The 18,147-nt window shown below is 42.3% G+C and overlaps 1 protein-coding gene across 1 annotated transcript in view; it reads right to left on the bottom strand.

Annotated features, from left to right (window-relative positions):
* Nucleotides 1-8,575: 8,575 nt before the first annotated feature.
* The window catches only part of LOC110519971 (tomoregulin-2-like), a 171,285-nt gene continuing 161,713 nt past the window's right edge, over nt 8,576-18,147 (bottom strand). Inside the window, exons 7-10 of the mRNA XM_021596899.2 lie at nt 15,607-15,666; nt 15,099-15,225; nt 11,441-11,599; nt 8,576-8,948 (exon numbers count right to left, since the gene is read on the bottom strand). Coding sequence (XP_021452574.1) covers nt 8,852-8,948; nt 11,441-11,599; nt 15,099-15,225; nt 15,607-15,666 — 443 coding nt within the window. The 3' untranslated portion in view covers nt 8,576-8,851. The remainder of the gene's footprint in view (nt 8,949-11,440; nt 11,600-15,098; nt 15,226-15,606; nt 15,667-18,147) is intronic.

The following is an 18,147-nucleotide window of genomic DNA, read 5'->3' as shown; positions in this document are numbered from 1 at the left end:
TTACATTTTTCCCCCACTGTCATTGTGGGAAGTTGTTTTTGTTAGGGCTACTATAGCCCTTGTAAGCTTCACAGTTGTTTTTGTTATTTCTTGTTTTGTTGGCGACATTTTAACAAATAAAAGAAAATGTACGCTGACCACGCTGCACCTTGGTCTTCCTTGAACGACGGCCATAACACAGGTTGTGAGAAAATGTTGAGGTGCCTTGCACACTCTTGCCTGCATCTCAAATCAAATCAAATCAAATTTTATTTGTCACATACACATGGTTAGCAGATGTTACTGCGAGTGTAGCGAAATGCTTGTGCTTCTAGTTCCGACAATGCAGTAATAACCAACAAGTAATCTAGCTAACAATTCCAAAACTACTACCTTATAGACACAAGTGTAAGGGGATAAAGAATATGTACATAAAGATATATGAATGAGTGATGGTACAGAGCGGCATAGGCAAGATACAGTAGATGCTATTGAGTGCAGTATATACATATGAGATGAGTATGTAAACAAAGTGGCATAGTTAAAGTGGCTAGTGATACATGTATTACATAAAGATGCAGTAGATAATATAGAGTACAGTATATACATATACATATGAGATGAATAATGTAGGGTATGTAAACATTATATTAGGTAGCATTGTTTAAAGTGGCTGATATAGGGGGTAATCATTAGTTTCTATTGGACAAATTCAGGTATGGTTATCTTGTTTTATTCCGTTTAAGAAAAGAAGAATCAGAATCAGCAGAATAAATACACCCCTGATCACACATAAACACAGTTCACTTGTTGTATTCCTTCTCACATCTATTTGCTCTCCGCATCTCAACTTTTCCTTTTGTCGCTTGTGGACATCAATGCACAACACATCAGTTGTGTGACCAGGGGAAAGCCAAGGCTTGTTCCAAGCCAAGCCATATCATAACTGCTACACACAGCTTACATTGTCGTTACCATATTAGCTAAAGTAACATCATAGTCAATATACAGTGGGGCAAAAAAGTATTTAGTCAGCCACCAATTTTGCAAGTTCTCCCACTTAAAAAGATGAGAGAGGCCTGTAATTTTCATCATAGGTACACTTCAACTATGACAGACAAAATGAGAAAATAAAATCCAGAAAATCACATTGTAGGATTTTAAATTAATTATTTGCAAATTACGGTGGAAAATAAGTATTTGGTCACCTACAAACAAGCAAGATTTCTGGCTCTTACAGACCTGTAACTTCTTCTTTAAGAGGCTCCTCTGTCCTCCACTCGTTACCAGTATTAATGGAACCTGTTTGAACTTGTTATCAGTATAAAAGACACCTGTCCACAACCTCAAACAGTCACATTCCAAACTCCACTATGGCCAAGACCAAAGAGCTGTCAAAGGACACCAGAAACAAAATTGTAGACCTGCACCAGGCTGGGAAGACTGAATCTGCAATAGGTAAGCAGCTTGGTTTGAAGAAATCAACTATGGGAGCAATTATTAGGAAATGGAAGACATACAAGACCACTGATAATCTCCCTTGATCTGGGGCTCCACGCAAGATCTCACCCCGTGGGGTCAAAATGATCACAAGAACGGTGAGCAAAAATCCCAGAACCACACGGGGGCACCTAGTGAATGACCTGCAGAGAGCTGGGACCAAAGTAACAAAGCCTACCATCAGTAGCACACTACGCCGCCAGGGACTCAAATCCTGAAGTGCCAGACATGTCCCCCTGCTTAGCCAGTACATGTCCAGGCCCGTCTGAAGTTTGCTAGAGAGCATTTGGATGATCCAGAAGAAGATTGGGAAAATGTCATATGGTCAGATGAAATCAAAAATATAACTTTTTGGTAAAAACTCAACTCGTCGTGTTTGGAGGACAAAGAATGCTGAGTTGCATCCAAAGAACACCATACCTACTGTGAAGCATGGGGGTGGAAACATCATAATTTGGTGCTGTTTTTCTGCAAAGGGACCAGGACGACTGATCCTTGTAAAGGAAAGAATGAATGGGGCCATGTATCGTGAGATTTTGAGTGAAAACCTCCTTCCATCAGCAAGGACATTGAAGATGAATCGTGGCTGGGTCTTTCAGCATGACAATGATCCCAAACACACCACCCGGGCAACGAAGGAGTGGCTTCGTAAGAAGCATTTCAAGGTCCTGGAGTGGCCTAGCCAGTCTCCAGATCTCAACCCCATAGAAAATCTTTGGAGGGAGTTCAAAGTCTGTGTTGCCCAGCAACAGCCCCAAAACATCACTGCTCTAGAGGAGATCTGCATGGAGGAATGGGCCAAAATACCAGCAACATCAGGTGAAAACCTTGTGAAGACAGAAAACATTTGACCTCTGTCATTGCCAACAAAGGGTATATAACAAAGTATTGAGATAAACTTTTGTTGTTGACCAAATACTTATTTTCCACCATAATTTGCAAATAAATTCATAAAAAATCCTACAATATGATTTTCTGGATTTCTTTTTCTAATTTTGTCTGTCATAGTTGAAGTGTACCTATGATGAAAATTACAGGCCTCTCTCATCTTTTAGGTGGGAGAACTTGCACAATTGGTGGCTGACTAAATACTTTTTTGCCCCACTGTAGCAAATAGAACTAACGCATTAGTAAACCTGCTATAATCATGCAGTAACGTTACAGTGTACAGTCAGTAAGCAGTTTACCACTTACAGTGGTGTACCTCGATGGAAATAAATTAGTAAAACCAAAAGCTTACCTTGACTTGGAAGAGTTCCAGTGTTGTGTTGGATAGTCACAGCCAGCTAGCTAACATATCATCCCTCTGTTTGAGCAGGGTGTTTGAGTAGGCTAAACTAGCTCGCTGCATTTGCTAGATAATAATCATGCAGTAAGTAAAAACTGAAAGTGAAAAAAATGATTACATCTCTCTCTGTATCTCTCTTGCTTCTCCTTCATTTTGGAAGAAATTAATTTGTTAAACTATTGTCTTTATCTTTGAGTCAACTACTTAAAACATTTTATATACTGCAGTGCTAGCTAGCTGTATCTTTTGCTTTCAGGAGTAGATTTATGCTCTGATCCTTTGATTGGATGGACAAACTGTCAGTTCATGCTTTCAAGGGCTCTGATAGGTTGGAGGACGTCGTTTGTTGTCCTCCAACCTGTCACAATTACTGGGAAAGTCTATGGAAGGGGGTGAGAACGTTAATTTACAGTACTGTAAGGTACCACATCAAAGGGCAATTTTAAAACAAACAAAAGAACTGTATAACCCACAGGCAAATACTGACTGTTTTTTCAATGGAATGTATTTCCCATTCAAAGCCATAACCACCATGACTAAATCCCTGTTTGTACCTGATGCTAACATGCGTCCTTTGTCCTGATCTTGTCCACATTCTGATTGTGCCTACATTTTCAGAAATGCATCTACACATGGTCATAAAATGTCTCTTATCTGTCCACTTGGTCCATATTGTGACCTGATTTCTTAATCTCTCCCTTGTATGCAAATTCTTTGAGATATATTTTTTCAAACTAATATTTAAAAACACAGTATTGATGGCCTGAGTCAATGGTGCCATCTGTTAATGATTTTAGAGGGCTGGATAATGATGATTTAAAAGGTTTTACCGGATACTTCCGGCGCCGACAGAGATGGCCGCCTCGCTTCGCGTTCCTAGGAAACTATGCAGTTTTTTGTTTTTTTTACGTGTTATTTCTTACATTGGCACCCCAGGTAAACTTAGGTTTCATTACATACAGTCGGGAAGACCTGCTGAATATAAGAGCAACGTCAACTCACCATCAGTACGACCAGGAATGACTTTCCCGAAGCGGATCCTGTGTTCTGCCTTCCACCCAGGACAACGGAATGAATCCCATTCTACGACCCAAAACAAAGACCTCGTAAAAGAGGGAAATGTAGCGGTCAGGCTCCGGAGACGGGCACATCGCGCACCACTCCGTAGCATACTACTCACCAATGCCCAGTCTCTTGACAACAAGGTTGATGAAATCCGAGCAAGGGTAGCATGGCTAACGTTCTTTGCTTCACAGAAACATGGCTCACTCGAGAGACGCTAACGCAATCGGTGCAGCCAGCTGTTTTCTTCACGCATCGCGCCGACAGAAGCAAACATCTTTCTGGTAAGAAGAGGGGCGGGGGAGTATACCTTATGATTAACGAAACGTGGTGTGACCACAACAACATACAGGAACTCAAGTCCTTCTGTTCACCTGACTTAGAATTCCTCACAATCAAATGTCGTCTGCATTATCTACCAAGGGAATTCTCTTCGATTATAATCACAGCCGTATATATACCCCCCCCCCCCCCCCAAGCAGACACATCAATGGTCCTGAACGAACTTTATTTGACTCTTTGCAAACTGGAAACCACATATCCTGCGGCTGCATTCATTGTAGCTGGGGATTTTAACAAGGCTAATCTGAAAACAAGACTACCTAAATTGTATCAGCATATCGATTGCGCAACCAGGGCTGGTAAAACCTTGGATCATTGCTATTCTAACTTCCGAGACGCACATAAGGCCCTCCCCCGCCCTTCTTTCGGAAAAGTTGACCACGACTCCATTTTGTTGCTTCCTGCCTACAAACAGAAACTAAAACAAGAAGCTCCCGTGCTCAGGTCTGTTCAACGCTGGTCCGACCAATCTGATTCCACGCTTCAAGACTGCTTCTTTCACGTGGATTGGGATGTGTTCAACATTGCGTCCAACAACAACATTGACGAATACGCTGTTTCGGTGAGTGAGTTCATTAGAAAGTGCATTGATGATGTCGTTCCCATAGCAATGATTAAAACATTCCCAAACCAGAAACCGTGGATTGATGGCAGCATTCGCGTGAAACTGAAAGCGGGAACCACTGCTTTTAACCAGGGAAAGGTGACCGGAAACATGACCGAATACAAGCAGTGTAGCTATTCCCTCCGCAAGGCAATCAAACAAGCTAAACGTCAGTATAGAGACAAAGTAGAGTCACAATTCAACAGCTCAGACACAAGAGGTATGTGGCAGGGTCTACAGTCAATCACGGATTACAAAAAGAAAACCAGCCCCGTCATGGACCAGGATGTCTTGCTCCCAGGCAGACTAAATAACTTTTTTGCCCGCTTTGAGGACAATACAGTGCCACTGACACGGCCAGCTACCAAAACCTGCCGACTCTCCTTCACTGCAGCCGACGGGAGGAAAACATTTAAACATGTTAACCATCGCAAGGCTGCAGGCCCAGACGGCATCCCCAGCCCCGTCCTCAGAGCATGCGCAGACCAGCTGGCTGGTGTGTTGACGGACATATTCAATCAATCCTTATCCCAGTCTGCTGTTCCCATATGCTTCAAGAGGGCCACCATTGTCCCTGTTCCCAAGAAAGCTAAGGTAACTGAGCTAAACGACTACCGCCCCGTAGCACTCACTTCCGTCATCATGAAGTGGTTTGAGAGACTAGTCAAGGACCATATCACCTCCACCCTACCTGACACCCTAGACCCACTCCAATTTGCTTACCATCCAAATAGGTCCACAGACGATGCAATCTCAACCACATTGCACACTGCCCTAACTCATCTGGATAAGAGGAATACCTATGCGAGAATGCTGTTCATAGACTACAGCTCAGCATTTAACACCATAGTACCCTCCAAACTCGTCATCAAGTTCGAGACCCTGGGTCTCGACCCCGCGCAGTGCAACTGGGTACTGGACTTCCTGACGGGCCGCCCCCAGGTGGTGAGGGTAGGTAACAACATTTCCACCCCGCTGATCCTCAACACTGGGGCCCCACAAGGGTGCGTTCTGAGCCCTCTCCTGTACTCCCTGTTCACCCATGACTGCGTGGCCATGCACGCCTCCACCTCAATCATCAAGTTTGCGGACGACACTACAGTGTTAAGCTTGATTACCAACAACGACGATACGGCCTACAGGGAGGAGGTGAGGGTCCTCGGTGTGTGGTGTCAGGAAAATAACCTCACACTCAACGTCAACAAAACAAAGATGTTTGTGGACTTCAGGAAACAGCAGAGGGAGCACCCCCCTATCCACATCGATGGGACAGTAGTGGAGAGGGTAGTAAGTTTTAAGTTCCTAGGCGTACACATCACGGACAGACAGAATTGGTCCACCCAAACAGACAGCGTCATGAAGAAGGATCATCAAGGACAACAACCACCCGAGCCACTGCCTGTTCACCCCGCTATCATCCAGAAGGCGAGGTCAGTACAGGTGCATCAAAGCAGGGACCGAGAGACTGAAAAACAGCTTCTATCTCAAGGCCATCAGACTGTTAAACAGCCACCACTAACATTGAGTGGCTGCTGCCAACACACTGACTCAACTCCAGCCACTTTAATAATGGGAATTGATGGAAATTGATGGAAAATATATCACTAGCCACTTTAAACAATGCTAATTAATATAATGTTTACATACCCTACATTACTCATCTCATATGTATATGTATATACTGTACCCTATATCATCTACTGCATCTTTATGTAATACATGTATCACTAGCCACTTTAAACTATGCCACTTTGTTTACATACCCTATATTACTCATCTCATATGTATATACTGTACTCGATACCATCTACTGCATCTTGCCTATGCCGTTCTGTACCATTACTCATTCATATATCTTTATGTACATATTCTTTATCCCTTTACACTTGTGTGTATAAGGTAGTAGTTTTGGAATTGTTAGGTTAGATTACTCGTTGGTTATTACTGCTTTGTCGGAACTAGAAGCAAAAGCATTTCGCTACACTCGCATTAACATCTGCTAACCATGTGTATGTGACAAATAAATGTTATTTTATTTGACTGTCAAGATCTGTCTGATCCAGACACAATGCTTGCCTGATTACCTCTGGAGGTGTTCAGAAAGATCAGATCACAATCAGATAAAAATGCATTAATAGTCTACACCTGTCTTAAAATGTGGGCACAATCAGAATGTGGACAATTTCAGGACAAAGGACGCATGTTAGCACCATGTTTTATGCTGCTAAAATGTCATGCTGCTGCCATGTTTTGTTGCAACTATGTTGTTGTCATGTTGTGTTGCTACCATGCTGTATGTCTTAGGTCTCTCTTTATGTAGTGTTGTGTTGTCTCTCTTGTTGTGATGTGTTTTTTGTTTATTTTTTTTATCCCCAGTCCCCGCAGGAGGCTTTTTGCCTTTTGGTAAAGGCACATACCATGATAAAATCTAACATTTCTCAGAGACATTATCTCCCTATCCCTAAAATAGAATGTTAGGAACAATCCCATCCTATGTGTAAAATGCTACATTCCACGACAATCATTACAATCAATAATTTATGTAACCTGTGAAGAGGACACACATCTAATTCAACACTGTTGACCTTCCTGAAATGAAAGCTAACAACATAAAGTTGTGGAATCCTGGTCCCGGAATGATAACATTCCCATTGCGCATATTTGGTCGCGCATGCAGACATTCAGAGTTTCCTGCTCCTCCCTTACCCCCCGATCTGAAAAAAATAGGGGAGAGGACAGGAAGAGAGGATTCCACACGCTCGGCTGTGGGGTGAACTGGGAAGTGCCTCCCCCCCTCCCCGTTCTCTCAATCTCCGTGGAAATTGTGTGGAATCCTGTAGTCTGGCAGTGTTGCCTTTGGGTGACCCTGACATTGACCACAACTCCTCCTGGTCAGCTCAGTTCAACTGTAAACATAACAGAACCTGGCCAGTGAGACCATATTGAAATTTCTTGTCAGTGGTGTGTACAATTCCAAATTAAAGACTTTTCAACTTACCTGTATGGTATTTTAAATCTGTCAGCTGGACATGTGTATATCATGTGTGTGTGTGTGTGTGTGTACCAGTGAAGGCTGTTGAGATGGCTCATAAAAATGTATGGAACAGCACAAATGGAATGGCATAAACCATGTGTTTTATGTATTTGATACCATTCCACTGATTCCGCTCCAGCCATTACCACGAGCCCGTCCTCCCCAATTTATGTGCCACCAATCTCCTGTGTTGTGGATGTGTTTAACTATACTTGTGGGGAGCCTAAACCGAAAAAAGGGAGTTTAGGGTTAAGGATAGAATTAGTGTCAGGGTTAGGGGTTAACTTGTGTCCTCCCACAAGGTTAAATAAGTCTATATGTGTGTGTACGTGTGTGTGTGTGTGTGTGTGTGTGTGTAGAAAAGACATCACCTGCCATGTACCTGTTGTCTCTTTCCTCTGAAGAATTCATATTTCCTCTTGAGAGTGACGTTATCTTAACCATAAATGTGAGAATCGACACTCGACAGCAATATTGTAGATCGACCAAGGTCACTTTTCATGATATAAATTATTTATTTACATTACAGAAAAAAGACCCCACCAAGACAATGTAATAACTATTGGAAATAGACCCAGTAATACATAACCAAACAGAGCTGTACTGTAGTACCATAGATTCCTCTTAGTGACCTATACCACAGGTGCAAGGCATCACGTGTAGACCCCCTCCCGGCCCAACCCCCTATTGGTTCTACCCCTAAAAACAACCAACATTCCCCCACGAACATCAGCTAGCCCACATCTATAGCCCCCCCCCCCCCCCCCCCCCCCCCCCCCCCCCCCAATCCCCATTGTTTCCCCCCCAATCCCCATTGTTCAATTCCTCATGATCGGGGTCGGCAAGTTGGGGATTGTGCAACCTCCTAGATGCCGATCTAAGGTCAGTTTTGTCCCCCTCCCACCACCCACTCCCTTATAGTTAATTCAGGTTGGGATTGTAGGAAAGAAGGGTAAAGCTGATCCTAGATCTGTGTCTATGGTGCAATTTGGACCCAGAGCGGAGCGAATCTTAGGGTTTCCTCCATTGTGGGGAGGCTCAGTCAGATGAGGCGGGTTGAGGCGCGCATGGTGTTCTCTGAGCTGTAGTGGGTGGCCTTCTGCTTCTGCCGATTGACCCTGTTGCTCCGCGGGCACTTCCTGTCCAGACAGGAAGTGGAGTAGAGGACAGGAGAGGAGAGAGATAGATAAAGAGAGAGACAGAGAGACAGAGACAGAATGCTATGCAATTTGCCCTATGTTCAGTATCCAAGGCTTTGATGGTGAAACTCATCGTATTTCATTAGAAAGAAATAGTTCTTATTTATTGAACCCCAGTTGGTTTAGTAGCTGGATTCCTCATATACTTGAAGATACACCAATAAGCCAAGAAGGGCATTGGATTGCTTTGGAAATGCTTGTTATAAAAATAAGATAGCCTTCATTGCCACCTAGTGGAGTGGTTAATGACATGCTTGTCCATAGAGAGAAGTGAGAAGTCTAAATAAAAGCTTATCCGTCAACAATATATTACTACCAGATAGCACTTGTTCAATCCAAATAAATAAATCAAGTGGAAGAAATATGCTAAGTTATTGAGTTTGTAAGAATCTAAAGGACAATGTTCCCTTTAACTGTAGTTAAAGGACTTCAATTTTTTAACAAAAGATGACTTATAATGCATTTTATTTAGGGCTGTAAAACGAATAAAAAAAAATGAAAATCCAATGAACTCGCAGGAGTTGCAAAAAAATTGCTTAAAGTGAGCTGTAATTAAGATGTTTCATACAAGAAAACAGAAATCCTGATGTCTTGATTTTGTCTAATGTAACGGTTAACAAAATTGGGTAAATTGAGAAAGAACACTTTATTTAACCTCAATGTCTATCTGTATAGATTATGTATTTTGGATGTTTTTTTGTGTTTTTTTCAACGCTTTCAGACAATTTTATTAATGGTGGATTTTTATTTCTTCCACTAAAATGACAAAAGATTAACTTGAGTTTAATGATTAACACCCCTAATTATATTGAAACTCCTGTTGATTTTTCTACTTCTTTGATACATATTAAATGGTTGGAGCTATTATGAATTTATTCAAAATATTCTGTACCACGTTCTATAATCTATAATGCTGTAAAACTAATACCCCTAGGGATTAATGATGCAAACCATTAAAAGCAGAATTCAGCAATTAACAAAATTTTGATTAAGCAGCATGGAATGGAGAACCTAGGGAGGATCCATTCCCATAATGAGGCACAACTTTGTCTATACACTTTGAACAAAAGGCTCTATAAATGAATGTTATATATTCTTCCCGAAATACATAGATTGGTCTTCGGCCTATTCTTTTGAAGATGTTTATCAACTGTACACATAGTATTTTTTACTATTTGTTCCCTGTAAAAAATTCTATAATATATTAAATGATATTTCTGCATTTAGAATGCGGGAGAATTATGGGGATGAGGGTGCTAAATAAATCCAAATGTATTAAAGGTAGAGAGTCGTAAAAATGTGTGTGTGTGTGTCGTTTGCTATAGAAGCGATGTGAATTTGTTTAAACTGCATTGAATTCAGAGGTTTACAGGGAAATAAATGAACGTAATGAGCTTCACAGACAGTCCGTATCTTTCTATCACACTTCTCTCTCTCTTTTCATTCTCCCACTCTCCCTCTTCCTTTTCCATATCTCAGTCTCCTTTTCTCTGTCTCTCTTTCGGTCTCCATCTGTCTTACTCCCTCTAATTCTTTCAGTCTCTTCTAATGTCTCCCTCATTCATTTTCTGTTTCTAATTTTTCTCTTTATCTATCATTGATCTTTCTCTTTCACTCTCTCCCCCCGTTCTCTCTCTTATTTCTACCTCTGTTTCTCCCTCTCTATTTGGAGGAGTTTCATCTTGGTGATAGCTTTAAAAACTTTATTAAATGTCATGTTTTGCATAGGTCAGCCTGGGGGCGGAAGGCTGCTGGCTGAGTGGCAGAGTGTGTGTGGATTGCATATGTGTGTGTGTGTGTGTGTGTGTGTGTGTGTGTGTGTGTTTGTGTGTGTGTATGTGTGTGTGTGTGTGTGTGTGTGTGTGAGAGAGAGAGAGAGAGAGAGTGCACAGTGGGAGCAGAGATCTTCTCCATCCTCCCTGTGATGCGAAAGGTAAACAAGATGACCTTTCTGCATTCCCTCCACAGCACCTGAACGTAACCCCCTATGATTGCACTCCCTCTCATCATGACATCCCCAATGTGGAAAATTGATCTCTGTTTGTGTATGTACTGTATACAGTCCTCTGTGGGAGTAGGTGGGCACGCATTCATGCATAATGTAATGAGGTAATGTAATCTGTTTCCTGTCTCATGGATAGCAGTATGAATATTAGGGTGCAATTGCTTTGGGCAAGTTTTTGTGTGTGTGTGTGTATGCACAGCATGTGAAAGTATACGCCTAATGGTTGTGTAATGTAGTGGTTCTCAACCTCCTTTGGTTACTCAACCCCCAATCACTCCCTGTGGATGGCCAAGGTACCCTATGTGTGCTCACACAAGTGTGTGTGCGTGTGTTTGCACAATGTGGTTGTGTATGTGTGCACATGCATGTGTATGCGTGTGTATACTGTATGTGTGTGCATGTGTGTATGTTTGTGTGTGTGTCCTACCTGGTAATACAGAGTACCACCACACAGATGATGGCCACCTGAAGAGCTCCGATGATGGAGGCGATGAGGATGTAGCGCAGCTTGCCAGAGCCGGGGACCACGTAGAGCACATTGAACTCCTTAGTGTCACAATGGGGCCCGCTGAAGCCTGAGTGACAGCTGACACACACAAACACACACACACACACACACACACACACACACACACACACACACACAGGTTGATGTTAGTTTGTGTACATGTGTGTGTTTTGTGCATGCGTGCGTGTTGTGTGCAAGTTTGAGGTCACCATAGTTTACAGGCTAATGTGTTTCTGAGGTTACAGGTGTGTGTGTGTCTTTAGACTGTATGTGTTTGAAGCAACTGTAAACTCCTGTTTATACCTGCTGCTAACATGCATCCTCTGTCCTGATTGTGTTCATATCCTGATTGTGCCCACAGTTTTCGACAAGTGTAGACGATCAAAAGACACATTGCGATCTGATTGTGATCAGATATTTCTGACCACCTCCGGAGGTAATCAGGCACGCATTATGTACGGATAGGCAACAAGTGTAGATGGATCTGGACAGTGAAACCATTGAAATCCTCATTATTCCGCCCTATAAAAGCATTGACCGGTTTGATTGACTAATGACAATAAATTTAAATATTTTTTTAAAGAATATCGATCAAATTATTTGCATATAGTGAGGTAATCTGGTCACAATTTCGAACACAGTGGGCGGATGAGAGACACATTTTAATGCCACCTGTAGACGCATATCTGATAATGTGGGCACAATCAGAATGTAGGCAAGATTAGGACCAAGGATCAAGTTAGTGCCAGGTATAAACAAGGCTGTGTGTGTGTGTGTGTGTGTGTGTGTAGGAGTTATCTAGAGGACCACTGTCTCTGTGGGCCTGGTCTAAAAGCGGTACAATTTAAATCAGTCTATCCTTCTCTCTCTTTCTCTGGGGAGGTCATTACCTACCAACACCTGCATCACCCTGCTCTGCTCTGCACACACACACACACACACACACACACACACACACACACACATGTTCGCTATGCCAGAACAAACAAGTCAGTGGGACACAGTCAGTCTACTCTTGCATCCCCTCAACCTTCACTACTTCTACGTCTCGTTCTCCTTCTATATCTCTCTCTCCTTCTATATCTCTTTCCTTCTATCTCTCTCTCTCTCGATCATTCTATATATTTCTCTCTCTCCTTCTATATATCCCTCTCTCTCCTTCTATATATCTCTCTCTCTCCTTCTATATATATCTCTCCCCCTCTCTCTCTCCTTCTATCTCTTTCTCTCTCATTTTCTCAAAACCACCCCTCTCTCCTGTCGATCTCCCCTTTCCTTTCCCTTCCCTTCCTTTTTCCTTTTCTCTTTCTTCACATCTCTTTCACCATAATGCAGTGGACTGGTGTACTGAGAGCCAACTCCCAGTCTTCTCACAGTAATGTCAAAGGAGAGTTACAAGTGGTCCCTAGACACTGATCTAAGATCAGTTTGGCAAATTGCTCCCCAATGGGTAAAATTAGGAATCAGCATTTGGGAACATGATCCTAGATCAGCGGTTGAAAATATCAACTTCCACCTCAAACCTTGAAGAGCGGCGTGTGTATTTATTTATTATTATTTATTATTTCACCTTTATTTAACCAGGTAGGCCAGTTGAGAGCAAGTTCTCATTTACAACTGCGACCTGGCCAAGATAAAGCAAAGCAGTGTAACACAGTGTAACACATGGGATAAACAAATGTACAGTCAATAACACAATAGAAAAATGTGTATACAGTGTGTGCAAATGAAGTAAGGAGGTAAGGCAATAAATAGGCAAATAGTGGCAAAGTTACAATTTAGCAATTTACACTGGAGTTATATATATGCAGATGAGGATGTGCAAGTAGAAATACTGGTGTTCAAAAGAGCAGAAAAACCAAAACAAATATGGGGATGAGGTAGGTAGTTGGTTGGATGTGCTATTTACATATGGGCTGTGTACAGCTGCAGCGATCAGTAAGCTGCTCTGACAGCCGATGCTTAAAGTTAGTGAGGGAGATATAAGTCTACAGCTTCAGTGATTATTGCACTTCGTTCCAGTCATTGGCAGCAGAGAACTGGAAGGAAAGGCGGCCAAAGAGGTGTTGGCTTTGGGGATGACCAGTGAAATATACCTGCTGAAGCGCCTGCTACGGGTGGGTGTTGCTATGGTGACCAGTGAGCTGAGATAAGGCGGAGCTTTACCTAGCAAAGACCTATAGATGACCAGGAGCCAGTGGGTTTGGCGACGAATATGTAGCGAGGACCAGCCAACGAGAGCATACAGGTCGCAGTGGTGGGTAGTATATGGGGCTTTGGTGACAAAACGGATGGCACTATGAGTGTTGGAGGCTATCTTGTAAATGACATCGCCGAAGTCAAGGATCGGTAGGATAGTCCGTTTTACGAGGATATGTTTGGCAGCAGAAGTGAAGGAGGCTTTGTTGTAAAATAGGAAGCTGATTCTAGATTTAATTTTGGTTTGGAGATGCTTAATGTCAGACTGGAAGGAGAGTTTACAGTCTAGCCAGATACCTAGGCATTTATAGTTGTCCACATATTCTAAGTCAGAAACATCCAGAGTAGTGATGCTAGTTGGGCGGGCAGGTGCGGGCAGCGATCGGTTGAAGAGCATGTATTTAGTTTTACTTGCATTTTAAAGCAGTTGGAGGCCAAGGAAGCAGTGTTGTATGGCATTAAAGCTTGTTTGGAGGTTTGTTAATACAATGTCCAAAGAAGGGCCAGGTGTATACAGAATGGTGTCGTCTGCGTAGGGGTGATCAAAGAATCACCCGCAGCAAGAGCGAAATCATTGATATATACAGAGAAAATAGTCAGCCCGAGAATTGAACCCTGTGGCAACCCAATAGAGACTGCCAGAGGTCCAGACAAACAGGCCCTCTGATTTGACACACTGAACTCTATCTGAGAAGTAGTTAGTGAACCAGGCGAGGTAGTCATTAGAGAAACCAAGGCTGTTGAGTCTGCTGATAGAATACGGTATTTGACAGAGTCGAAAGCCTTGGCCAGGTCGAGGAAGACGGCTGCACAGTACTGTCTTTTATCGATGGCGGATTATTAAGCGCCTCAGATTAAGAGTGCTGATCTAGGATCAGGTCTCCCTCTGTCCACGTAATCCTATTCATTTGGATCTAAAAGGCAAAACTGATCCTAAATCAACATTCCCATTCATCAAAACACTACCGCCTCCATACAACAGAGGGTGCCAGAGACCTTCACCAATTTTCCCCATACAAGTTCACTATGACCACTATTCAGTATTCAGGGCCTGTAGGCTTGAAGAGCTACGGGTTTAGAGCCGTGTTGCTGTGAGGGGAGAGATGAGCAGAGGCTAAAGCCCTGTGACTGTGACCGCAGCACAACCCCACTGACCTCACAGGTTAATGGGCTTGGTCTGCCCACAGGCTTATTACTCAGCCAGAGAGCTCGAAGGGGCACAGGTGATCATAGGTGTGTGTGTGTGAGTGTGTGTGTGTGTGTGTGTGTGTGGCCGGGGGCGGGGGATTGAGGTAGTGTGTGTCAGTATGTGCTGGTATGTGTCCTGTGTGTATGTGTGTGTCAGTATGGCTCTTTGTGTGTGTGTGTGTATGTGTACCTGCAGGACGGCACAGACAGTATGTTGGGGTATTCACACTCTCCGTGGATACAGTAGTTCTTGTAGAGCTCGGGACAGGGAATATACAACCCTATGGCCACCTCTCCTCTCTGGTCCGGCTTCTCTTCTACACACACACACACACACACACACACACACACACACACACACACACACACACACACACACACACACACACACACACACACACACACACACACACACACACACACACAGACACACACACACACACACACACACATTAACACACAAAGTACAGAGCACAGAAGCAGTGAATGCCAGGGATAAAAAAAATATCTAGGATTGAAAGGGTAAAGGTGAGTCTCACTAATTTAGCATAATAGCGTAATTGCTGTAAATTACATTTATGAGCACTTATGCACTGTGTGCATTACTTTTTTCAAAAGTGCCATGTGGAATACACCCTAAGATGTCTAGTCCTGTCTGCTATCATTCACAGACCTGATACACACACACGTGCACCTACCTGAGTAGTCTTTCCTGGCATAGTGTCCGTCTCCGGCTTTGGTCCCTGTCATGATGTCACCTGAGAAGGTAGTCAGAGTAAGAGTGCTGATTAAGGCCACTTGCATACAAGGTCCAACCTTGTACAGTGGGGAAAAAAATATGAGACAGGCCTGTAATTTTCATCATAGGTACACTTCAACTATGACAGACAAAATGAGAAAAAAATCCAGAAAATCACATTGTAGGATTTTTAATGAATTTATTTGCAAATTATGGTGGAAAATGAGTATTTGACAGAGGTCAAATGTTTTCTGTAAGTCTTCGCAAGGTTTTCACATACTGTTGCTGGTATTTTGGCCCATTCCTCCATGCAGATCTCCTCTAGAGCAGTGATGTTTTGGGGCTGTTACTGGGCAACACGGACTTTCAACTCCCTCCAAAGATTTTCTATGAGGTTGAGTTCTGGAGACTGGCTAGGCCACTCCAGGCCCTTGAAATTCTTCTTACGAAGCCACTCCTTTGTTGGGATCATTGTCATGCTGAAAGACCCAGCCACGATTCATCTTCAATGCCCTTGATGATGGAAGGAGGTTTTCACTCAAAATCTCACAATACATGGCCCCATTCATTCTTTCCTTTACACGGATCAGTCGTCCTGGTCCCTTTGCAGAAAAACAGCCCCAAAGCATGATGTTTCCACCCCCATGCTTCACAGTATGTATTGTGTTCTTTGGATGCAACTCAGCATTCTTTGTCCTCCAAACACGACGAGTTGAGTTTTTACCGAAAATATATATTTTTATTTCATCTGACCATATGACATTCTCCCAATCTTCTTCTGGATCATCCAAATGCTCTCTAGCAAACTTCAGACGGGCCTGGACATGTACTGGCTTAAGCAGGGGGACATGTCTGGCACTACAGGATTTGAGTCCCTTGTGGCGTTGTGTGTTACTGATGGTAGGCTTTGTTAATTGGGGTCCCAGCTCTCTGCAGGTCATTCACTAGGTCCCTCTGTGTGGTTCTGGGATTTTTGCTCACCGTTCTTGTGATAATTTTGACCCCACGGGGTGAGATCTTGCGTGGAGCCCCAGATCAAGGGAGATTATCAGTGGTCTTGTATGTCTTCCATTTCCTAATAATTGCTCCCACAGATGATTTCTTCAAACCAAGCTGCTTACCTATTGCAGATTCAGCCTTCCCAGCCTGGTGCAGGTCTACAATTTTGTTTCTGGTGTCCTTTGACAGCACTTTGGTCTTGGCCATAGTGGAGTTTGGAGTGTGACTGTTTGAGGTTGTGGACAGGTGTCTTTTATACTGACAACAAGTTCAAACAGGTGCCATTAATACAGGTAATGAGTGGAGGACGGAGGAGCCTCTTAAAGAAGAAGTTACAGGTCTGTGAGAGCCAGAAATCTTGCTTGTTTGTAGGTGACCAAATACTTATTTTCCACCATAATTTGCAAATAAATTCATAAAAAATCCTACAATGTGATTTTCTGGATTTTTTTTCTAATTTTGTCTGTCATAGTTGAAGTGTACCTATGATGAAAATTGCCTCTCTCATCTTTTTAAGTGGGAGAACTTGCACAATTGGTGGCTGACTAAGTACTTTTTTACCCCACTGTATGTATATTCTTGATCTAACAGGGAAAACAGATCCTCGATCAGCACTATGAGTCATGCTTGGGACAAAATGACAGGCTAAAACACAAAAATTACCTTGAACCAGTAGCTAGGGTAGTAAAGTACTTCACTTTGTAGTTTCTTTCAACATTTTTTCACCAATTCTCTCGTCTATGAGTGTGTCAAGTGTGGTTTACAATATTTAAAAAGAAAATTATTATAATAATAACTTTATAAAACAAAACAAAAATAATTACTTAAAATATTCTAACATTATGTAGAGCATATATTTATTGAGTATTGAGTGTTATAGGATCATGATTTATCCTATTCAAATTATCCAAACCAAAGGTTGGAATGCTGGATAACTGTTATAAAACCTTCCATACAATATAATACTATCTTTATTGATCCATTTGAAAATATTTATTTCTTGCTGTCACAGAATTGCTGTGCTCCATTCAAACAAGAAGAAAAATATAGATTCTTGGTGAATGGGTTGCTGTTATAAAAAACATAATGATGGTGTTTTGTTGACGTGGTTATGTTGTACGGCTTTGACCTGGATTGACTGTTGGTCAAATTAAAATGATAAAGGTCCCAATTAAATTGAGTTGCTGATAAAGTATTCAAGGACAAATATGGCTCCACGTCAAAATTCTGTGAGAGGAGATTTTGACAGTTGTAAGGAGTTTGAAACTTCCAATACAGCACAAATACTCAGAATTAACTGGCAGTGCGGGTCTTCCTGTATCTTCAATTGATTGAACTGGGTCCTAAATTACTAAATATGAACATAGAAAGAGGTGAAGGAATAATAATAATAAGAAAACATTGGATTAACATAGTGCTTTTCAAAAAGACAGCGTGTGTGTGTGAAGAAGAAGAAGAAAGAGATATAGAAAAAAGTTGTGTATAACAGTAGCTATATCAC

The sequence above is a fragment of the Oncorhynchus mykiss genome, chromosome 3 (assembly GCF_013265735.2).
Source record: "Oncorhynchus mykiss isolate Arlee chromosome 3, USDA_OmykA_1.1, whole genome shotgun sequence".
Classification (NCBI taxonomy): Eukaryota; Metazoa; Chordata; class Actinopteri; order Salmoniformes; family Salmonidae; genus Oncorhynchus; species Oncorhynchus mykiss.
This window is presented reverse-complemented; position numbering and strand designations above follow the sequence as displayed.